At 41.7% G+C, this 24,438-nt stretch overlaps 1 protein-coding gene across 2 annotated transcripts in view; it reads right to left on the bottom strand.

Annotated features, from left to right (window-relative positions):
• Nucleotides 1-3,894: 3,894 nt before the first annotated feature.
• KDR (kinase insert domain receptor) overlaps nucleotides 3,895-24,438 on the bottom strand; it is a gene marked incomplete at its 3' end in the record, with an annotated part of 44,367 nt that continues 23,823 nt past the window's right edge. The window contains exons 16-30 of one of the 2 annotated variants that reach the window (XM_079153738.1): nucleotides 24,001-24,107; nucleotides 23,427-23,562; nucleotides 22,966-23,070; nucleotides 21,605-21,718; nucleotides 20,985-21,073; nucleotides 20,273-20,426; nucleotides 18,280-18,377; nucleotides 15,082-15,204; nucleotides 14,816-14,927; nucleotides 14,471-14,570; nucleotides 13,980-14,085; nucleotides 12,792-12,943; nucleotides 8,025-8,124; nucleotides 7,494-7,579; nucleotides 3,895-5,747 (exon numbers count right to left, since the gene is read on the bottom strand). In XM_079153738.1, coding sequence (XP_079009864.1) covers nucleotides 5,525-5,747; nucleotides 7,494-7,579; nucleotides 8,025-8,124; nucleotides 12,792-12,943; nucleotides 13,980-14,085; nucleotides 14,471-14,570; nucleotides 14,816-14,927; nucleotides 15,082-15,204; nucleotides 18,280-18,377; nucleotides 20,273-20,426; nucleotides 20,985-21,073; nucleotides 21,605-21,718; nucleotides 22,966-23,070; nucleotides 23,427-23,562; nucleotides 24,001-24,107 — 1,805 coding nt within the window. Of the gene's footprint in view, nucleotides 5,748-7,493; nucleotides 7,580-8,020; nucleotides 8,125-12,791; nucleotides 12,944-13,979; nucleotides 14,086-14,470; nucleotides 14,571-14,815; nucleotides 14,928-15,081; nucleotides 15,205-18,279; nucleotides 18,378-20,272; nucleotides 20,427-20,984; nucleotides 21,074-21,604; nucleotides 21,719-22,965; nucleotides 23,071-23,426; nucleotides 23,563-24,000; nucleotides 24,108-24,438 lie in introns of those variants that run through there. The other variant, XM_079153739.1, reaches the window with a different exon arrangement.

The raw sequence follows: 24,438 nt of genomic DNA, 5'->3' as shown, positions 1-24,438 counted from the left end.
TCTTGGACCATGCAACTAAGCAAATAATTCTTACCACCAGCTGTAGGATGTCTGGCATATTCTAAATCCTTAAAAACACTTGTGGAAGCTGTTAATGAGGGTCCTTTTGTATGTTTTGCTCTGGTTTACCCAACTGAGCTATGCTGGGACACATTTAACTTTTAGGTTCCTACCACTTAAATGAGTTAATATTAGTAAACTTTTGCAAAGATTATATGGCACATTGTAAGCATTTTATAGATAGAATCAAATGGAAACAAAGAAATGAAAGATTCCTTATAAACTGGGCCCCATGGCACACACCCATAATTCCAGAGGCTCCGGAGGCTGAGGAAGGAGGATCACAAATTCAAAGCCAGCCTCAGCAAAAGTGAGGTGCTAAGCAACTCAGTGAGACCCTGTCTCTAAATAAAATACAAAATACAGCTGCGGATGTGACTCAGTGGTTGAGTGACCCTGAGTTCAATCCCTGGTACCCAACTTCCCGACCCCGCCCCCCCCAAAAAATTACTTATGTCAAATTTAGTATGAAACTTTGACATCTGCTATCTATGGAAGATCTTGATTTTCCCCAGTATATGCTGCAGGACACCGTCTGCCATTTTTCCTCTTAACCTGGGGAATGCACATAGGATGTTTCTGTTTATCTTCTATCTGTCCTGAATCCTCTGCTTTGTATCTGAATTTTCATTCTTTCCATGGCAAAAATAGAATGTGGAATGTCTTCAATCCCTCTTGTTGGGATAAGTCACTTGATCTTGAAAGGATCCCCCCATGTATAGCACCAGGATCCCCTTAATCTTCTAGTAATGCCAGTTCAGAGGACTCTTGATGAATCAGTCCATTCCCCATGTCCTGTGAGCTACACATGGACCCAAAGTCAGATATTGGAAAAGTGCCTTTAACTAAAGAACTCCACCTACTTTCCTGAATTTATTCACCTTGCTGTGGTTTTAATATTTGCCCTAAAAGTTCATAAGCTAGAAACTTAATCTCCCAAATCGTATATTAATGATATTTGGAGGTGGAACTTTCGGGAGATAGTTAGGATTAGATGAGGTCAGAAGATTGGGGCCCTCTTGATGGAATTAGTGTCTTTGTAGAAAGAGGAAGAGGCCCCAGCCTAGTACACTTGCTCTGACTTACCACGATGCAGCAAGAAGGCTCTCACAAGGAGCCAAAACCTTGATATTAGACTTCCCAGCCTCCTGAATCATAAGCTAAGTAAACCTCTCTTCTTTATAAATCTCTCAGTCTGAGGTATTCAGTTACAGTAACAGACAACAGATTAAGAAGTCCCCCAAAATATCACTTTCCAAAGAAATGAAAAGACAAGCAGAATTTAAAATGGAATTAAACTAGGGCAAAAGCCAGTCTCCTTGCCCTTTTTCTATTTCAATGATCTAAAAGTTGAGAGCTTCAAGCAATTAAGGTATAAGGGTATGCTGACATCATTTTTTGATAAGTACATTATTATACGTTCCGGGTATAAAATGGTGAGGTTATAATGAAAAAAAAATCAAATTGCATATTTTCTCTTCACCCTTTTATTTTTTAAACTGAAACAAAAAAAAATAGTGAAACCACTTAATTTGATGTTATTTTAGAAGCATTAAAAAGTTACATAAAAATCATGTGTCATAAAGAAGAATCTAAGGTACAATTTGATGTTTTCTCACTAACATTCACTTGATGTCAACTACAGTTTACTGTAATCCTTGTCTTATCAGTGGTGTTCATTAGAATATGTTGTCCTGACTCAGAGCCCTTATCTCTGAGTTAGACTTCTGGGTTGGTATGCTCTATCTACTACTTTAGCTCCAGAACTTCAGGCCAACCTATTAAAGTTCTTCCTGGGGTGCTCCTCCCAGATTCTACCACTTCTATCCATTCCAATCAAAAACAAAATAAATAATTTTATCACCTAGGAGCATTCTGCATCTTTTCCAAGAATTTGATTTAAAATTACTTTTTGAAAAAAAACTGTACAGATTTTTACTTACGTCTAAACCTTAACATGGAGAATTCACTTAAAATGCAATTGTATCAAAAGTAATTAGATACCACTTTGGGCTGTGCTCACTGCCTACCCAAGAATGCATGGACAAGCCCACTATCCTTAAGAGGAGAAGGACATGCGCATGTGGAAAGAAATATAGGAAAAGCATTGCCCCCACCCCAAACCAAAGACTTCAGCTTTCTGGGTTTTCCTACATTTTATCATCCGGTGATGCATATCTGAGTCAGAGGTAGAAAGATGTGCTAAGGAGAGACAGTATAATCGGATTAAGTTAGCAAACACAAAGTTGTGGGTTTGAGATTTTGTACTTTTCTTCTTTCCTGTCCTTGAAAAGGATAAAGGAATATGCAATGATGGGTAACTCTGGTCCTGGGGTAACAAACTTGAACCTCCCCACAACTCGCCCCTCTCCTTTGATGCTGAGGAGGAGGGCTTCCAGGGTGGGGTGCAGAGGAGAAGGTCAGTAGAAAGAGAAGAGGAGGACGAGGTGACAGAAGGTGTTGAGAAGAGGGAGATGGAGGGAGGCTGAAGCCCCAAGGAAAGAGTGTCCCCTCGCCTAACACACACCAAATGACTCCAGTTAAAGCTTTGAAAGCAAGACCATGCAGGAAGCTCTTTAAAAAGCCACAACGTTTTCTTCATTACAGGGGCAAGTGAAGAAAGAAAAAAGAGCCAAGAATAAGACACGTGGAAAACAGAGTGAGCGGGGAGAAGGCTGAACCGCTCCCCTAATCATTCTGTCCAAGGTGCAGGAAGCATTTCTTAATAAAGTGTGAAGTTTCAGCTGAATCCAAATTCCTTACTTTGGAAACAAAGCCAGGAGCCACTTAGGAGAAACACAATCTTTTCTTTTTCCTAAGGTGAAGAAAATCCTGTGTTTTTATATGAGGTCTTTTTCGTCGTGAAGAGCCTCGACTCTTCTTCCATTCATTTGCTGGAAGAGGCTGTAATAATAGGAACAGAGGAGGAACTCTTTTCAGGCCTCCTAACACCTGGTTTAACGCAGGTTGGCAGAGGACTCTACCTAACCCGCTAATCCCGGTCAGTCGCACAATCTGCTAAGTGCTGTCCCCAGGAACCACACACAGGCACAACCATCTTCTTCACCAGCAAGCTGTGCAGAATGTCTCCATGAGGTAATACGGAGTGAAAAATTATACAACATACACATTTCTCCAACCACAGGGAGAAGAGGGATATTTTTCCCAGCAATGGTGCCATGTTTCACAATCTGCTTGGAAAAAAATCTTAATAAAGTTAGACCCTATCTCACTCCATGTATAAAATATATACTAAGTGTATTTAAATGCAGAAGAAAAAAAACCAGAAAATTTAGAATTTGGGGTTTTTTTTAGAATTAAGAAAAACTTCCTGAAAATAAAAAGCCTGAAGCCATTTTTTTTAAATGTAAGAGGCATATTTGACTAGATAAATACTTCAAAATCTTATGTTAAAATAAATCTACAAAAGCTATAGTCTCTTCATAGTGCCAATGATTAGTTAAATAACTGCTAACTAAATTCAGACAAAGGTAATCATTCAAAATGGCAACAAGGAACCTGATGTTCTGACTCTCTAAGTCTGGAGTAAAATGTTATTGGGCACCATACACCTGGTCCATGCTTCCCTGAGCTCTGGCTACCTGTCTCAGGATCTCTCACCCCCTGAGTTTTGAGGTCGGCTAGACACAGGGCTCACTGGAGGCCACCGAATCACATACCTCTTGTTCCTCATGTTGACATTCTCAAAGGTTGTCAGAACATGGCGAGAATGTGACTTTGAATTCTTTGTAGAGGGAAGAAGAGGGAGGAAGACGCAATCAGCCTCCGAACAGAAGTGCTCATCCGCAAAATGGTTGTGAGGAGAGTATACCATTATATTTTTTACTATGAATACATTTATTGGATTTTAAAGTATATAAACATTTTGCGGAAATATTCTTTATAGGGAGAATAAAGGAACAAGTAAATATAGAAAACAACCTCGTTATGTCTAATTCCTCCTTCATTTTGGCAATGAGGTAAATGATATGGTGGCATATGTGACCTTGAAAAGGATTCCTTCAAGAGTTTCAATTTTTTTTTTTAATAAAATGATGTCAGTTGCCGAAAGCATCACATCTTTTGTTATGCTACATAATACTGATACAAAATGTGAAAAGTACAAATATCATTATATATAATATAAAGTTTTAATATATTACATTTGTTCTACTTAACGGACTATAAATATATGTGCCATAGCATGTTTTTTAGTCATTGTTCCCAGCATCTCACACTATGGTACCAAATGAAAAAAAAATACATTTTCTTTTTTTTTTTTTTTTTTTTTTTTAAGGAAAGAACAAGGGCAAAAAAATCAGTAGAAATAGCTTTATGTGTTAAAAGTCTAAATAATACAATAGAAGTTGTTATAACTTTGGCTATAAGGTCATTTTGAAATCTGGCTAATAATCATTCAGTGAGTGAACAAACCAAATCAGGTTTTCTGGAGTGTAGAGAAGTCAAATAACTATAATACTGATGGGCTGGGGGTGAGGATGGGGGAACAAAGGGTAAGACCCTTCCTGCAGCTTTGCCACCACAGCTGGACACTGAACAGGCGGCATTCAGTCTTGGACACTCACATCAGGACACATGTGGGCATTCATCCAGAAGAAGCCAGAAACTGGTTGGTACAGTCCGCATCCTTCAACACGACAGGGAGCCTCAGGCTGAATGTCCCTTCTTTGTGGCACTCTGAATAAAGGATCAGCCTGGGAGACAAGGAGCCAGAGCTGCATCATTTCCTTCCTGGGGCTCGGCCAGGAGACACGTAAGGGTCCGGAAGGAACTCTCATCAGGAGTCGGAAACAGCACCAGGAACTTGCCTTTAGCCCAACTGTGAAGTGCACGCAACCTTCTAAAACCAGAAACCTCATCTGAAGCCTTTACATTTCCCAACGGACCACACGCCACTTCCCCAGAGCCCACACAGAGCATCCGCAGGCTCCGGCGCTCTCTCCAAGGCAAGCTCGAGTCTTCCTTTCCTTCAGTCCAAACCCCACACTTAAGAAAAGATGGACTCGCAGCCCAAGTGCTCGACAAAGCTGGACTCAGCCCTGCAAATCTTTCCCATCTTCAACACCTAATGCACTAACACTGCTTGCTTTATCTTCTAGTTTACAGCTGTGTCCACTCCCCAGGTATTGCCACTTCTTTAGGAGGGTCATTCTTGTCCTAACCCATGGTGAGACCCACAGTGGGGTGCACTGTACATGTTTTTAAATGAATGAAAAAGAGAATACAGTCAATACCAGGAGAAGACATTCTTAGGCAAACACATTCTTAGGTCACAAGCAACCTCTCAGGAAATGCCTAGAGGACTAGCCCTGCAGTCCGAGGTCCTTTTCTGAAATGAAAATCAAATGTGGCTACTTCCGGGCGGTGGAAAGAACAACACTTGACAATCTGAGCAGCACCTCTCATGTGATTTACAGGAGTGGGGGAGCATGGGAACCTCCTTTTAAACAGGAGGACAGCTCAACATGGTCCCAGAGTCAGGCTGGAGCATCTGGGCTATGCTGCCACCTTGCATTCCAACCTCCACCAGCTTTAAAAGTTCTGCCTCCTCGCTGGAGTACACCGTGGTGTCTGTGTCGTCAGAGTGGTACCCAGACTGATAGCCGCTCGTCTGGTTTGAGCCTTCAGATGCCACCGACTCCCTGCTCTTGCTGGGTATCATTCCACTGTGGAAGAAATGGCAACCGAGTGAGTTGGAGGAGAGAGGACAGCTCTTTGGCTTTTCACCCTAACCCCACTCCCAGCTCTCCGTGGGCTGTAATCTCCCAGGAGACACAAGCTCCCTATCTCTCTCACTTGTTAATCAGCATATCGGGTTTGCTCAGACAATGTCTATTTTCAGGTACTAGCATGAATTAGTAGATGCAGATAAGTCCTCTTGTTCTGGTCCAAGTCTTTCAAGCCCGGGATGAGATGAAAGGCAGTTCTGCTGAGTTATGCACAGACTCCAACCAATGGAACATTTTTATGGCCTTGCAGATTGACAAGTTTGTATACAATGATAGCAGCCAATGGGCCTCTTTCATGATATGAAAGGAAACTGGGATGTTCTGCAAGTTCACTTGGGTTTTCCCCATTCTGTCAATTAGGGGGCCACAAGGCATGGGTAGGGTGTTAATAAAGTTCTTGAGCAACTTTAAACTTTAATAACTTCAAGCGTGTGTGCAATCAAGCCAGACATGTCAAAAACTGCTCTTTACTCATCAAAACCACATTCCTTGGATGGACTCAGGCCCCGATCACTCAGCAGCAACTGGAGAATGTTTTCAATGGCATGGTAATCAGGTCAAAGCTTATAAATGTAGGCTGTGTGGATCCAAAACTTCAGGATTTACACTTTCTCAAGTCATTCTAAGATGTCTTTTCTCCTTAATAGATGCTCTACCTAAATTATTCATGTTCAAAACTGCAAAAAATGGATTTTATTAACTCTGTGTTCACATATGTTTTAAAAGTTATTTCAAAGAACTAGAAATACAATTTTTCTTTCAATTCAATCACGGTAAAACTAGTTTAAGTGTCTCAAGCAATGGTATGGTGCCTGGCACATAGCAGCTGCTCAATAAATGTGTTAAATCGATATGTGAAACATATGATTGGCTCTCACAATTTCTTATTAGGCATTAAAGAAAACAATAAAATCACACAGTGACACATTTGTCATTACTATTATTGCAATAAGCATCACTCAAAAACCCACGGGTGTTCCCATTTTATACAGCAGTTATGTAGATTAAAATCTTTTTCTGTTCTTACCCAGAATGAACCCTCTAGTAAATGAATAACTACTCTTATTCTATTACTTTAAAAAATATAGATTTTCATTAATTTTTTATACCAAAAGCAGATATACCTATTAAACAACAACAAATTCCTACTGAACTATATGGGTAAGATTATATTCAAAATCAAATTTTATACTTTCCCCACAGTTAAATGCTTAATAATTCAGATGATAGCATTTAAGCACCTTAATCAAATAGATTTGTATCTGTTTATATGCCATAATTCTTAAGAACAGATGCATTCATTTATATACCAGTTTCAAAATTCTTCAGAGTCCACAAAGATTTTAATCATCTCTCAGGGGTCACATCCAATGACCTTTTTATTATTTAGCCAGTACCATACAAACTACTGGCCACAGTACACATGCTCAGAAACTCCCTAGTGTTTGCACAATTTGTCATAGAAAGTGACCAAATCTTAATTTTTTTTTGGATATACTTTCAACTTGTCAGTTAAATTTCATTGTTTGGTTTGTCGGTTCTTTGTTAGGTTGCTAATTTAGGATGCTAATTTCCTCAGCCATCAAAGACACTAAAATGAAAAGCTACACTTACATTGGAAGTCCTAAATTCCTTCCAAAACTTCTGATTGAAAATTGTTTTTTTTATTTGACTGTGTCTTACCTAAAAGATGGAGCTAATTTGGTTCTGTCTTCCAAAGTTTTCAGCTCTTCTGATGCAAGAACCATACCACTGTCCGTCTGGTTGTCCTTTTTAAGAGACATTGAGATGGCACAGTTGATTGAGTGTATTCTGATTTCTTAACCCATCTTTCAGACAGTATGCTCCAACATCTTGCCAAGGAAGGTACCCTAGCTAGAAACTGTGCAGGATACAAAAGGAGGCCACTGCTACACCCAGGAGAAGATAAAATGTAGGAAGAAGCTGAGGATTCCTGCTTCCATCCCTCTTTCACAAGGATCCCTTTGCACTTCAGTGAAATTAAGTATAAAGCTAGACTACCTTGAACTTCAGACCAGGCACTGTTCTTATGAAAACACCCAAGTTCCATCTCCATAATGACCCCATGACACATACTCTCAAGAACAGTCTTATAATAAGGCTCCAAGACTCTAATGCTTAGGCTAATATTTGTCTAGCTAGTGTTTCATCGTTGGTATTATTTCTAAGACTATTTTTAAAAGATGTACTTACATCTGGGATTACTTTTACTTCTGGTTCTTCCAATGGGATATCTTCAAATGTTTTTACACTTACTGGCCGGCTCTTTCGCTTACTGTTCTGCAGATACTGACTGCAAAAGAACAAATATTTATATTTGAGCGGTGGTATATTTGGCTGCAGATACCACAAGCGATACCTAAGTTCATTATCTTTCGACCACAAGTTTAATAGCAACCTTCAAAACATCCTTTAGAAAAAGAAAAACAAAACAAAATCTTTCTTTGCTAGCACACACTGAAGGCTTAATTTCCTGTGAAAGTTCATTTAAAAGTATAATATAACTGCAGAGCCTAGAGGAGACCCTGTTCTTTGAATCTTGCTTCTGAGGTCCAGGACTGGACTCTAGACAACAACAGCAGAGTTAGTGATCAGCTACCTTCTTCTTGGCCCTGACAGTATGCAGTTCTTCCACTGAGCTCCAGATATTTTACCAAGTATTTCACATCTTTCCACACATCTCCTAGAAAGCTGTTCTGGATAATGTTCATAGAGCAACCTGGGCAGAAGAAACACCTGTAGTTCTCCTTAAAGGATACTGACTCAGGAATGATCTGAAGAGAACCCCTTCTAGACCCTTGCAGGTGACAGGGGTCTAGTGTGCAGAGGGGAAGGTGGGCTGAGTCTCACCACCTGCTGTTTTTATTCTTCCCCACAATAGCATGTCTCAGGAAAGGGCAGTAGATTGAGAATCTTAAGATATGTGTATTTCAGAGTGTATCATTGATGAATAACATGGAAAATGCTGGGCCTGGTGTTGGTAGAAAGAATAACACTCTATCAACCAAAGTTTGTTTTTTCTTTTGAATTCCAAAGCATGACAGTTTCCCTCGGGAGCCCAAAGAATGAGACTCGTCAGGCAGCAGATCACCTCTTCCCTGGGAGACATTCCTCCCCTGACACATGGCTTTGGATAAGTCTAGGCCGTTCTAGTAAAACCACATACAGCCCCCAAGTGGAGAGAAGGAAAGAGCTTGTCACAAGAATGGAGAACAAGTCTTCCCTCCTCTCCACCTACTTCTCATCATGAGCGGCCTCTGAAACATGTTGCACAGATTCTGGGCCAAAGGAGAATAGAAGCTGAGTCTCCTCTTCCCCAGGATGCTGGTTCCTCCCCTTAGTGAGGGGAGAATGAAGTCTACCAGTGACATCATCCCTGTGGGAATTCCACAAGAAAGGGGACATGGGGTACAGGGAGCAAGTACGCCCATGTTCTCCAAGTCCAGTTCCAAAAAATAGTGACTGCCAAAAACTACTGGTACCACAGTCAACCATTCAGGAAGCCCTTATTGCGAATCCAGCACAGGCCAGACACTGCTCCGAATGCTCTCCAAACATCATCTCATGGTATCTCACAATGGTGGTGGGTAAATACCTCAGAGGTGGGTATTATCAACTCAACTTTCCAGATGAGAAAATTGAGGCTAGAAAGGTTAAAGAACTTGTCCAAAATACAACAACCGAAATGTCTGGAATATTATTTTGAGGACAAGGATGGTAAGCCTGAGAATGACAAGGTCAGATATGCCCTTTAGGAAGGTAAGACCCGAGGTAGTGAGACCAGTTAAGGGATATTGCATTTGTCTGGGAGAAAGAAGGGCAGCCTGATTAAAGAAAGGGATGTCCAGTGGCTTTGGAGAAGTGAAGAGATTCCAGAGAGACCTGGGTGTAGAACCAGCCAGCATCAGAAGGCTTGGGAAATGATGCAGTTGCCTTCCGTTCCTTGAATGCCAAGCCCACTAATTTAAAAAGTGGCAAGGTCCTTCACAGTTGGCAAGGCATTTTCACAGGCATTATTGCATCCACTCTTCACAACACTATGAAATAGAACCTCTGATTCCCATTTGGAAGTGAGGAAGCCAAGGGTCAGGGAGAAAATGGCTAAAAAATAGTAGAACTGAGATTCAAACTGAGGTTTGCACACGCCAAAGAAAGAAAGTGGGTTCTTTCTTCCCCTACTCCACACTGACTCCCTTGGAAGAAAGAGAAAGGAAAAGGAAGAAGAGAGTGGAAGACAAGACCATTCGGGTCTTTATTAAGCACCTAGTATGTGTACAGCCCTGTTCTCATGCTCTTGTGTAAACTGATCGTGTGCGGGCTGAGGGAAGGGTGAGTGTGGGGTGTGGAACAGACGAAAAGTGGACAAAGGACAGTCCCACTTCAAGCAGACTAACATCAGAGCCAAATCCAGCCCTGCCGGCTGTCCCAGACATCAATCTACCAGAGGCATTTAATCACCACCAGCAATTAACAGAATGAAGAAAATAGCGTGCACCAAAGCCTATCTTTGGGGGAGAACTGCAAAGACATCTTTGATAAACTGCTGGGAGTGGGAGATGAAACTCCCAGAGGAAATGACAGAGGTAACCACAGATGGTCCCCAAACTGACCTCAAAGAGATGAATCCAATGAATATGTGTTTTTTGCAGGAAGCATGCAAATTTGGGGCCAGAGCTGACCTACAGGGGAAATTAGAGACAAAGCTAAGTCTAGACATAAGTGGTCCTTTCCCTATACACTTCTCAGCCTCTTCTCTAAATAAATGCTGAACAAATATTTTTAAGAGAGTTTAAAGGGGCATCAAACTAGGAGGCGGGCTCCCGCAGCGATGTCTCTGTCCAGCTCTATTTATAATGTGATAGAGTTGAAAATTATAAGAAGAAAGCAAGTGAGAAATCAGCTTTCCTACTTGACTGGAAAGAGGACAGAACAAGTCCCCGGAGAGGTACCCCAGCCTCATTGCACTCCCTCCAAAGAAGCAGCACCCCACGGTGAAGTGCAATGTGTGCAGATGCGTCAGAGATGATTACAAGGTAAGCACGAGTTTTATTTGTATGAAAGAAAAAGAGGTAGAGGGAGTCGGGAGGGGATGCAGACAAAAGATTCCAATTTTCATTTTATTTTTCAAACTGTGGCCGGCTTAAAGACAAACGAGAGTGGGAAGACCAATTCAAGACTCACAGGCAGAAAATAGGAGCCAGGCCTGTGCTGGAGGGTGGTGTCACATTTGTCCACGCTTCTGGGGATAAATGTTAGCAGCCCTTTTTTAGATCCAGCATTGCATTTGGCACTTCCATCACAACCACATGACTTCATCTCCTGTTCTGCGCCGTATGCAAAGCGCCCAGGAGAGCCAAGAGGCTGCCAGCTTGGATCTCCACTCTACTTGGTCACAGAAACACTTGGAATACAGTTCACCCATCAAATGACTCTCGGATGAAGGAGAAAGCAATAACAGTGTTGCAGGAACGGGGATCAGGCTAGAAGGCCAGATGAACTTGAACTAGGAATTCATACATGTGGGAGTGAAACCAGTCTCTCCTGAGCCATTTAATTTCACAGTAGGAAAAGAATACGTGGGGATGATTTAAAAGTAGTTGTCTTAGAAAAATCTTTCTCTTTGAGGTCCCCTCCTTGTACACGAGAAAACGGCAGAGTTAGGTAGCAGAGGAACCAGGTCCATCTCAAGAATGTCACAGTAAGCAACTCAATCATTGTCCTTAATACATCCCCTGGAGCCCCGGGCACTTAGGAATACATTATAGCATGTGATTCTCCCAACAACCGTTTTCAAACAGCACCAGTGATCTCACCTCATTTTCCAGATAAAGAAACTGAGGGAGAGGTTGTATTATTTGCCACACATCACAGAGTACTAAAAGGCAGCCTTGGGATTGCTACCTCTGACTCTGAGGCCTGGATCTTTAACCACGACCCTGAACTGCCCGCAGGCCATGGGGCTGAGCCCCACTTTCAATATCAACATCCAGAAAAGATCACAGTTTCTACCTTGCCTGACTCTGAGTGGTCATGTGGGCAAAATTTGATAAAACATGAAAAAGTTATCAAAAAATGCAGAATGCTCTTGACACAAATGGAACAGGCTGGCTTCTAATCATTCTAGGCTCTCTTCTCTATATCCAGGGCTCCTGCTGCCCTGCGGATCCCATGAGGCAAACTGTCCCCAAGGCCTCCTCAGCTTTCCTGGGCACACAGGAGGGCAGGCCAGGCCCCAGCTATCAGGGGTTCCAATTAGAAGAGGAAAGTATCAAAAGCAAAGTGAAGTGGCCCCAGACTTAGTAAAGGCAATTTTAATATTATATTAGAGAAAACCGCATCAACTCTTTCCTGACGCACAGGTGCTAGGAGACAGAAAAAAGGAAGCCGCCTGAGGAGCCCCTTTATGGCTCAGAACAGGACTGCGGCACATGTGTTTTAAATAAGCCCAGACGTCCCATTATGCAAATAAAATGCCGAAAATCAGACGTGGAGAGGCTTCTGATGCGGTGTCCAGCCTCATTCGGGACAGAGCCCCGTGGCATGCTGTGTCTTCGCCAGGGAGCCACACATGTGTTTTCATATATGCAGAGAACTCTTCCTCCCTAAGTCTCTCCTAAGCTACTTAATTCACATTAATAAAAGCAGACATGGGGATGATTTCAATACAGATGTCTTGGTAAAACTGTCTCTCTCTAGAGATTAACAAACTGTGGCATTCCAGCTATTTGCAGCTGCGGGGCTTAGAATTCTTAAAGAGCCGTGGCAGCAGCGTGGGCTACAGATGGGCAGTCGCTCACCTCCCCAGAACCTCCTCAAGGAGCATGGCCCGTTATGTGAGAGTCAGGGCTCGAGGTCCCTGGAGTGTGATGCATGTGGCAGCCTTATAAAATGTCTTCCTTCCATGCCCCCTCCCAGAGATGGCCTTGAAGCCCCCCAGAGGAAGCTGGCCATATACTGTACCTGATTCCTGCTGTGTTGTCATAATGGAATTTGGGGTCACACGCTTCCTCTTCCTCCATACAGGAAACAGGTGAGGTAGGCAGAGACAGTCCAGAATCCTCTTCCATGCTCAGAGTCTCTGATATTGGAAGAACAATGTAGTCTTTGCCATCCTGAAACAATAAACACAGAGCACTATTGTTATGGCTTCAGTCCTTCAAGGGCCTTTTCATGAAAACAAAGGCCAGGGGGGCTTCTTCAGTATGGGTGTGTTGATCTCATAACAACTGAACTGACTTTCAAGACAATATTAAAAACAATTTGTCAAAGCCAAAGGGCACTTGGAAGGGATGTGCAGGTGAAGGTATACTCAAGGAGTAAAGTAACCACAAGGTGGGTTTAGGGGCCACGGAGAACCTGATTACATAGTCCAGGAGGCCGGCCATAGTTGTAGAGAAGGAGAGAAATCATTTCTCCACCTTCAGGTCCTTCAAAAAGACATAGCATCCAGTTTTAGCCTCTGCATTTCAAGGCAATGAAAGGGATGACAGACCGAAGAAAAACAAGAAACAGGCAGGAAAACAGGTCTTCTGAAAAAAAGATGACACTATTTAACGGTATTTCTCAAGAGAAAGAAAGAAAAGGTAATTCGATATGTTTCAATGCTTAGACGGTTTATTGATAAAAACAGATTTGACCCATTGTCCCCCAGTGGTCAAAAGAAAAGAAGGAAGCTGGCTTCATAGTCATAAGAGATGTTGACTGGAGAGTAACTTTATAATGGTAAAGGTCACACCTATGTGTTATAGGGGAGTTGTGTGGTCTGAGATTTTACCAAGAGGGAAAAATCCTTCTGTTTTGCATAGCTAGGATGTAGTTTTGCCTGCAGAATTTTATTTAAAATTCTTTAAATTTTCTTCCTTTGTTGATATTCTGTGGATCAACCAGATTTTTTTTTTAAACTTTGGAAGAATATTTGAAGATGTAACAAAAAGATAAGTAAGTAGGAATAAAAGTGGTCTGCCCCCAATTATGAATTAGGATCTCATCTAATCTAAAGTCTAAAGGTGCCATTGCTCACATCTGGAGACCAAGGTTCCTCATTCAGTGGCTGAGAGAGAATGGTAGCCTTAAGAAAGTTCAAGCAGTAGAGGAGTCCTTGTATCTGAGCACTCTTTGAAGAAGTTTCTCAGATGGAGGCTTACCAACCTGCTGAGCATTAGCTTGGAGAAGATTTCCCAAATGTTCCACCAACTCTGAAAACGTGGGTCTCTGATTGGGCTCCTCATGCCAGCAGTCAAGCATGGTCTGGTACCTAGAAGAGCAAAACATTGATTGCATTATCTGCTTCTCCCCCCATGCCCCACCCCCACATTTGAGGCTCAGAAAAAACAGCAGAATGGTGAACATTTATAAAAAGCCCACCATGAGCTGAGATGCTGTATCTCTATAACTTGGAGTCCTATTCTTGGAGGTCCAAGTATAGAAAAGGAAGCACCTTTCATTTAATAAAAACTGTTCAGTATGGATAATAATACACTGTTGTTTAAAGAAGCAATGATTCTGTGCTTGAGATTATAGAAAGCTACAGAGGAAAGACATGACTAGGCCCAGAGGAAGGTGTCCATCATGGAAAGTCCTTTAGGCGGGGAGATTTGCAAGACAAAAGAGAGAACAGAGGGTACTTTTTAAAGCCTTACATTTCCGGTGTGGTATAATCAGGGGCCCTCATTCTAGTCCCTTCTTTCAATCGCCTACAAAATTCTTCATCAATCTTTACCCCCGGATATGGAGAAGCACCTAGAACAAAACAGGAGAGGGGCATGAGGGGATTTCATTTTCCCTTGCAGGAGGCCCTGAGCCTGATTCTTGAACATCCTCATCGCCCCTGTATCTTTTTTTCCTTCTGAATTTTACAACCCAAAGCTTCCGGGAAATTCCACATGACTGACGCAGATTATGGGAAAGAAAAAGACGGACTGATGTTACCAACTTTTACCATCCTATTGGGAGTCTGGGGGGAGGGACAAAGAGAAGCGACTTACCTAAGGAAAATATTTCCCAGAGCAAGACACCAAAAGACCACACATCACTCTGAATTGTGTACACTCTGTCAAAAATTGTTTCCGGGGCCATCCATTTCAGAGGGAGGCGGGCCTAAGAGGATGGGAGACAAGAAATCAGAACCCAAATTAGCAATTAACTGAAGGAAAAGTTCCCTTTGTTCTTGAACACAGGTCCTGAAGTTTACTGTGAGGCGTCTGAATTCTGCATTTTAACAGATCACAGGGCTCATCTTTTTGGAACTTACATCTCCTTTTCGGACATAATCTGGGTCTTTGTAAATATCCCGGGCCAAGCCAAAGTCACAGATTTTAACCACGTTCTTCTCTGACAAGAGGATATTTCGTGCTGCCAGGTCCCTGTGGATACACTGCAAAGAGAATTGTATATATATTAGGTCTCTGCACAGTTGATCTCTTCTACATCTGTTGTGACCTCATGCTTCAAAACAATCCCACATCAGAGAACCAACTGATTAACAAGGACTAGGCTAGTATCTTTTATCAACACTTCAGGAAAGAAGTCTGTGAGCTTCGTTGAGACACACATCTGTTTATTCCATAAACAGCCCCAGCCTTTGGAGTTGAATAATTCAGTCATAGTGTGATGATGGGGTCATAAATAGACCTCTCTCGGACACAATTAAAAAATGTGTTTCTGGTCACATCCACACATCCCTTTTGCATGGTGCTGTATACAGTTAAAAATGTACTATTCTAAGGAGGTCCCTGAATGGATTTATTTTGAATTAATGCACGGAAGTCCAAAACAAGGGCTCCTATTTGGCGCTCTCTGTTGAGCTCCCTATTCCACATGGACCAAAGCTGGACTGGCTGTGGCAGGCAGTTCTCAGAGGGGCCCATCCTGTTTCCAAAGTGTTAGGTTTTACCATAAGAGTCTATCACACAGCAGCTTGGGAGGCTGAGGCGGGAGGATGGCAAGTTCAAAGCCAGCCTCAGCAACTTAGCAAGGCCCTAAGCAACTCAGTGAGACCCTCTCTAAATAAAACATAAAAAAGGGCTGGGGATATGGCTCAGTGGCTAAGTACTCCTGAGTTCAAACCCAGGTACCCCCTCCCAAAAAAAGAGTCTGTTATAGCAATTTCAGCCTATCATAAGTCAAGGTGATTCTCTAATGCACTGAAAAGCAAGATGAACTCACCTTGGCTTTAAACCTTCTATTCTTTTCAGCTTCTCGATTTTTCTTTTCTATTTCCTAATTTCATCTAACTTCCTACAACTAAACACTTCTCATAATTACTATCACGATTCTTCTCTAAGATTACAGGATAAAGTTGTGAGGGATTAAGAATCTTGGAGAAATGAATGAAAACCCTAGATGAGAATCTGAAGTCAATGTAGGCATGGTTACGGGGGCCAGGCGCTACTCACCCTTGCCACCCTGCATCTGGAGTGCATACAGCTCTCTCCCAGAACAAGGTACATTCAGAACACCTTGTCTAGCATGACTGAGCAACACCGGAAATTCCTAAAAACTCAGTACTTCCTACTCTCTTTCCAACCAAAGAACTTCCCTTTTTTTTTTTTTTTATTATTTGTTCTTTTTAGATATATGTAATAGTAGAGTGTATTTTGACATATTATACATACATGGAGTATAACTTACTCTAATTAGAATCCCTTTCTTGTAGCTGTACATGATGTGGAGTTTCACTGGTGGTATATTCATATATGAACATAAGAAAGTTATGTCCAATTAATTTTACTGTCTTTCTTATTCCCAACCTCGCTCCTTTCACTTCATTCCCCTTTGTCTAATCCACTGAACTTCTAATCTTCCCCTCCCCACCTTTCCTTATTGTGGGTTAGCATCCACATATCAGAGAGAACATTCAGGTACCGGTTTTAGGGGATGAAATTCTCCTGCAAGTTGGTACAACCACCATGGAAAGCAGTATGGAGATTCCTCAGAAAGCTTGGAATGGAACCACCATTTGACTCAGTTATCCCACTCCTCAGTTTATACCCAAAGGACTTAAAATCAGCATACAACAGTGACACAGCCACATTGATGTTTATAGCAGCTCAATTTGCAATAGCGAAGCTATGAAATCAACCTAAGTGCCCTTCAACAGCTGAACTGATAAAAAAAAAAAAAAAATGTGCTATGTATACACAATGGAATATTACCCAGTCACAAAGAACTTCCTTTTTTAAGGGCAGCAACCAGGTAGTAATCAAGAAATCATCTGGTAGATTCAAGAGAAGTCAAAGGCCTCTCACTCCCACATCTCCCAATCCCATTCCCTTCCTAGTTGCCAAAAGGAAGCCTGACTAAATGGTGAGCTTCGGCCTTAAATAACAATAATAACATTAATAATAATAAATCATAATCTGCAATAAATGAAAAAGGCCATCTCTGGGAACACCCTGAAAGGCCCTGGTTTTCTCCCTTGCCCCTGTGAGAGAGGACACCAGAGCTCCCCATCAGAGACATCTGAGATCCTGAAGCTTTAGATACTGTGATTGAGCTTTAACCCTCAGTGGAGAAAATGGGTTAGGAATTTCAATGTAATTTGGAAAACAAAATACTTAAGTCTTTCCTTCCCTGGTAAGAGCAGAGCACATACATTTTGTCAACAGACAGCTTTTCCTGAACATTAATTAGAATTTTTAAAAAATTTTCCCATCGAATGGGGAACTAGACATCTGACCCTTTCCAGGGTTGGTGGTGACTTCCGCCAACTTCCCTCTCCTCACCCTGTGTTTACAACCTCTGGAATATTTGTAACTTGTCACGTCCCCACCTAAGCCTTTGTTTGCCCTACTTTTCTAATTTTAGCTCTTTTAATCGCTTTCATCTGAAGCCCGTCCTTCCTGGTTTCTAATTATACTACTACAAATACTTCTTGGTAGATGGTGATGAATGTAAAATAAACTAAAAATAGACTGTCTTATACCGAGATATCTGCAAGGCCCAGCTCCTCACTTCATCTAGGTCATTGCTTAAATGTCACATTCTTAGTAAAGCCCTCCTCTTCCACCTTGTTTAAAATCAAAATACAAACACATAGAAACACACACAAACATACCTCTCCTGTATACACTGTGGGTCCTTCCTGCTTCCTTCCCCCAACAACCAATACTCCAACCTGCTACGTAATTTATGAATATCGCTATGGTTGGTTTCATCCACTAGAAAGGAAACTCCATGACGCACTTTGCTGGTTGGTACACCACAGTGGTGCTTAGAAGACTGCCTGGCATCTAGTACATGCTCAGCAAGTACTTCATGAATTAATTTCGTGAAATCTCTAGCCAACCCTTATTAACAGAAAAAGAGCTTCCCCAGCAGAGGTCTTTTATGAATCCTTCAAGTGATGTAGGAATTTCTGTCCCAAACAGACACAGTGACTGGTTGTAGACACCTTCTTTGCGCGCCTGTGATCTGAAGGGAGAAGTCTCCTGCCCTGGATCCATCTTACCTTCCGTGATGCCAAGAACTCCATGCCCTTAGCCACTTGGAAGCTGTAGCAGATGAGATGCTCCAAGGTCAGAAAGTCCTTGTACAGATCTTCAGAAGCTGCCAGAAGAGGCAGAAGGACAGAAGTGAGGATTCCCACCAGTCAGTACATTTTGTTTCTAAATCTGCTAGAGTAAATGATCTTTTTAAGACTTGGGAGGTAAATTTCAGAGAATAGAAGCAGAGAGAAAATACTTCTATCATCTGTCAATTTGCTAAATCCCAGTATTATTAACCTTCATCATACCCTTAGGGAAAGTATTGGTTTTTCCATTTTAGTCAAATTGAACTAGTAAATACAGGAAGTAGAATAGAGGTAAAATTGGCCTAGAGAACAGGGAGCAAAAAAGGACCTTCTCAAATTTGCTGTTTTAAGCAATTGCTTTTTTCATCTACCCAGAGGGCTAAACAATAGTTTCATATCAAAAACTCTAAAAATAAAATAACAATATTCAGGGTCATCAAATTTTTTTTTTTCTTTCCAGGTTTTGTCCTGGGACAAAGACCAAAGGTCAAACTATAATCTACGATGAATAATTTAAAATGCCAGAAACAGACTTACTTCTCTCACTTTCACACTTAAAAAGTGCTGTCAATACACTAAATCTCCCCTGTGAGGATGTTTTTTCCTCCAAGGATACAAATGAGAGATAACAGGAGCATGACAGAAAGATGAATTTACGTAAATTGGTACAACTGATACAAATAAACACTGGGACATTAATGGGGTTTCAAAATGATCTTCTAACTTTGGTCAGATAAGATAAGACTTATGACCTCTTTCCTGGACACAAATACCAGAGTAAACACAATCTTAGTTGTAATAATAACCTCTAACCTCGTAAGTATTAAAAAGGCTATAACCTTTTCCTCAATGACTTTTATACTTAAGGCTAAGGGGCTCTTCAAGGACAATTAGTGAGACCCCTTTGTTTTCCTAATGAAGAAATGGAGACAAAATTCCAAGCCAACACCCCTTCTACCTCAACACCCTACCTTAATCCCCTGAGGTTTCCAGCTCATTGGCCACCATTTTGTGACAGACAGAGAGCAGGGCTTGGTTGTGAGCCCACATTAGATGAGGTCAAGACAATCTCCCCACTCTCTTCTAGCCCAAGGTCTGAACTCATACTGCCTGCTCAGCTTCTAAGGGGAATAAGTTAGATTTAAGTTCTACCTGTAGACGTATGTCAAAGAAAATGGAAGTGAATCTATTCCACTGTTTTGTGACTGGCTTCTTTTAAACCCACACCTTAAGAGGACCAGACATCAGGAAGTCCCATGTCTACATCCATGGGGCTGTCTCTGCTCCTTCTGAGGAAAGCATATACACAGTTTGTTCTGGAGCTGACTGAAGTCCTGGAGATAAGGCTGAGGCCACAGCTCCACCCACAAAGAGCACTAAAATATCACTGGGAACATATCTGAATATTTACTAAGAATCCATTGAGGAAGAATGGCTGGAACAAGACGTGAAAAGCCACTCGGGGTGGCGCAGACACAAAAACTGGCTCCTAAACTGCTTTCGGGAAAATCGCATAGGATGGATTAAAGGGTTTCCAAGTTGCTCATGAAGTGTGCAACGTGGGGCTAATCTTTTAAAGCAATGGGGAGGCCACTCAGGCCCCAGGGAGCCCCTTACTCCTTCCTACTGAGACTTCCTGCCAAGAAAGGCTGATCCAGGATTTTAACAATATTGGGTCTGATTGCTAGCAAGTACTTACTTGGGCCACCCAGATTTCTCAGCATGGCCCTGTTTTGCCACTGTACATAGCCCAGTATTTATTTAGGGCTTTCACGCTTCAAATTTGAAGAGACTGAATAGAAGCTGCCTAGGAAATCAGATCTCTTTCCAACATGAACCTTTTGCCATAACCAAAGTCCTAGTAACACCTGCCACCTTTTCTGATCCTATGAGAGCAGGGGTCAGGCTTGGAGCTAGCAAAGACATGTACCTTCTTCTCCCTCCACATCACTGAGGGACCTCTCCTCAACAAACCCAGAACTGGCTGAGCTCTGGCTACTGGTGATGCTGTCCAAGCGGCGCTTCAGATCCACAGAGATTTCCCCAACATAGTCTTTCCCTTGACGGAACCGTGCCCCTTTGGTCTATAAAGAAACAAATGAAGAAAACAAATTCTTGGAATACAAAATAGGTCCCTAAAATGTAAAAAACTGTAGAAACAACTGAAACTCTATAAAAGCAGACAAGACAAACATCAATTTTAGGATTATGCTATTGCTGGGCAGAAATTTGGGGCATATTTTGTATATAATAGGGTTTCTTCCATAAAACCAAGCTGCTTCTTTAGCTCAAAGAGATAAATACCTCTTTCAAGTTGCACCCAGATACATTTCCAAACCTGGTGTGCCCTTGACAGAGGGAATGAACTTCACAGGGCCAAATACAGGGAGAGTATAACCCAGAGCTGTCTTCCTTCCACCCTTCCCTTTTGTTAATCAAACTGCCTTCTCCCAACTGTGGCACCCTCTGTACTGGGTCAAGGATTCAAGTCACATGTGAGCGGATGTTACAACAAGGAAGAGGTCATGTGAGGAGATTCCTCACAAGCTCGTCACAGAAATTCAACTAAAATCCTGACCTGTACCACGTTGAGTTTTCCTTCATTTTACCACAAGGCAAAGTTGAGTCAGGAAACAACGTACCTTGTAAGGGACAAATTCATTTCTCTTGCCTCGTAAGTAGGTTGACAGGTTTCCAAACTTGCAGAATTCCACAATCACCATGAGGGGCCCTGCAGACGGCACAGCATGTCAGGAAAGGAAGACCCATTTCCACTTACTTCTCCCTAAGTTCTTAATATATTGATAAGCCCAAGAGAAGAAGCCTTCATACAACCTTTCCTTGGGACAGAATTACAGAAATCAGCTGGTCCCATCCCTCTGAGGCTGTAGATTTTCTTTTCCCAAAAATCAACTGCACAGAGATTAATCGAAATTTCCAATGAAACCCTGTCCTTTTCCTTTTGGATGTAAGCCCAGAGGTGACCTCTTCTGGGAGGAGTTTATTTTTCTTATCTGAACACCTGTACACAAGAAGCACTAACTATATCATAGTGATGGGACATTCCTTAATGCACAGGAAGTTTTAGAATATTTTAATTATAGTGCTCATGAAATTTTTGTGAAATGTAAGTACATCTAGGAATCTGCAAAGTACTCTAGATTAAGGAAATCAGGGCTGTGGGCAGTGATCATTTCCCTCAAATGCTAGCAGAGAAGCATGTGTCAAAATCAAGCAACCAGAGCTACCCTTCGCTACTCACCTCCTGGCTTGGTACAGGCACCTAGAAGGTTGACCACATTGAGATGGTGGCCAATATGAATGAGGATCTTGAGTTCAGACATAAGAGCTCGGTGTTCACTATGTGTTGCTCCTTCTACAAATTCAGGATAAAAAGGAAAATTATCCATGTGGGTAATACCTGGGGATAACTGATGCTCCCTCCCCAGAGCACACGACTGTGCAACTTACCCCCTCTGGGTAATATAATTGTAACCTAATTTAGAGACTAGGAATATTTTTCTGAAAAATCAAGTGTAAATTCTATTTTCTAATTTGAAATCAATTTCTTACTTTAAAGTGAGCCCAGAATGTTTGATATTGTGAAATTTTTCTGTGAAGTAGAGAAACTGCCTGCAGCAAAATCATGCCCAGATTCTTTAATTGTACAAAACCAGATTTTGATATTCCAGGTTTACTATGCTTCTTAAGACCTGATCATTCTGGTGCCATGCATTAAATATTCCCCTTGTGTATTCTGAAGTTCCAGCCAGCCTGTGCCAATAGGCCACTTAACAAGGGCCAGCTGGTAAGACCAGTTGGCACATGAAGCTGATGGAGCTAAGACTAAGCATTTGATCCTGGACGGACAGCTGCACGTCCCTTTAATTCACAGGCATGGTCTGCACCTCAGAGCCTGGCAAGCCATCTCAAAAACTATATACCTCTCTCGCCACTAGAGAGAAAAGGCATAAGAGAGAAATGGCACCTTCTGACAGAGTAAGTAGCACCATCCTCATTAATGAAAGCACGTCACAGTTGGAGCATAAGACTTCATAAGCATTCCCTCCCCAAATCAAAATGGCAAGCCAGAATTCCATTACTATTAGGACTAACAATTCCTTACAAAGCTTTTGATTTTAAAAGAACAACCTATAATCCTTTATTCCTTTGCATAACCATTCTTATTTTGCACATTACGTTTTATGTGTGAAGTTCTTTTACATATTTTCAATACTAGAGAATATGTGGTTTTTGCATTCTACTATTTTTACTGACATCAAATTCCTTTCCATGTTTCAGAGGGTCTATAATTTTACCTTACACCACAACATATTAAAATTTTTTAATATAAACGGATTTTTTTCCTCATAACCAGAACCATCAGTACAATTGTGCAAGCAGAGCCTTGCACAGAAGCGCAGGCATGGTGGGTAAATCCATTCCCAACTTTGCTTGCTAGGCCATGCACTCTGGAATGAGGTTACAAAGAGGGAAACTTTTTCCAGTTTACATGAAGGCGTTATAGACACTGGCTGCGTGCTTGCTAGCGGGTCCACAGAGCCACTGATACATGGGATGACAGGACACCAAAGATACATCACCATATAATTTTGCATTTACCTTTCAACATTTTGACAGCCACAGTCTTACACGTTGCTGTCTTGTCAATTCCAAAGGCATCAGCCTCAATCACTTGGCCAAAAGCACCACGACCAAGAGGTTTACCTAAAACAACAATGGCAATGACAAAATGGACTTGGATTATCACAACACTAACTCTATATGCAAAGATTCCAACTGGATAGTGTGATCATACATCCCAGCTTAATACAGACAACACAGTTCACTCCTTTGTCCTGGATTAAACATTTAAGACTATTACTCTCCAAATGACCTGCTTTGGGTGATTATACAGGGACCCTCCCTCTATGAGGCTAAAGGGATGATTACCCAGTTCAAGAGGTGGAATTAGTATTTTGGAACTAGATTACATTTAAATAGCCTAGGTTTGTCATCATTCTAAGGGAGGAAAAGATGGCTTGGTAAACCCAATATCAAACTAATATCAACTGAAAAGGCACCTAATTTCAGCCGGTCTCTAGGGAACTCCCATTTGCTGGCATCGTATGGCAGGCGTTCACAGTGTTCGTCCAGGGGCAGTTCATCTGGATCCATGACAATGGACAAGTAGCCCGTCTTCAGTTCCCCTCCATTGGCCTGGAAAGCATCAATCCTTCCAGTCACACACACACACACACTCTGTTGTTTGGTCCTTGTTTTGTGTACTTATTGTTGTTTTTTAATAGGAGCCTCATTCCTGATGTCTCATTGTCCAATAAAACTCTTGGAGTCTGAGAGTCGTCCTATTATCAGACTGCTTCCAGTGTCCCCTCCTCTCCCAAAATGAGGGCAGAATTAAGTTTTTAAATCTTAATTACACTAGACGGTCCAAACCCTTTTCTCCTCTAGTGGCTTCTATCAATTAATGCCCAATGGTCTAGCCAAAGAAAATGGGCAAGAATGTTATTGTATTGAAATAAAAATGTGCCCATTGAGCCAATAACAATGGGAAGAAACAACTCAAAGAAGCCCAGTCAGCTTTCATTAATCATGAAAACCAACATGCATGGGACAGAAGGGAAATTATTTTGTTACCCGCTTAACGGTCCGTAGAACAATGACAAGAAGTAGCCAGAAGAACATGGCAATCACTGCGGTGCCTACTAAGATGATGACTTCCAAGTTGGTCTTTTCCTGAGCACCTGGAAGATACAATTGAATGAGCATCACAGCTGGAGGCAGGTTCAGTAATAAAAGACAAGATCTCAAGCTTATCCACTCTAAAGAATCTTAGAAATAACCATGCACCCTGAAGTTGCATGGAGTCTAGAGCATTCTGTGGAAAATTTAAAGCTTAAAAAATGTTGCTCATGAAAACTTCCAGGGATAAAATTCTAAAGTAATGAAGGATAGAAGTATAAATGTCTTTAAAGACGCACATAGCATATGGTTGGAGAAAGTATTATTTGATGAGAAGAAAACAGACGACATTCTAAAAAGAAGAAAGGTACTTCTGTTGGGGGATAGCAAAGT

This window comes from Sciurus vulgaris (assembly GCF_902686455.1).
Source record: "Sciurus vulgaris genome assembly, chromosome: 9".
Lineage (NCBI taxonomy): Eukaryota > Metazoa > Chordata > Mammalia > Rodentia > Sciuridae > Sciurus > Sciurus vulgaris.
This window is presented reverse-complemented; position numbering and strand designations above follow the sequence as displayed.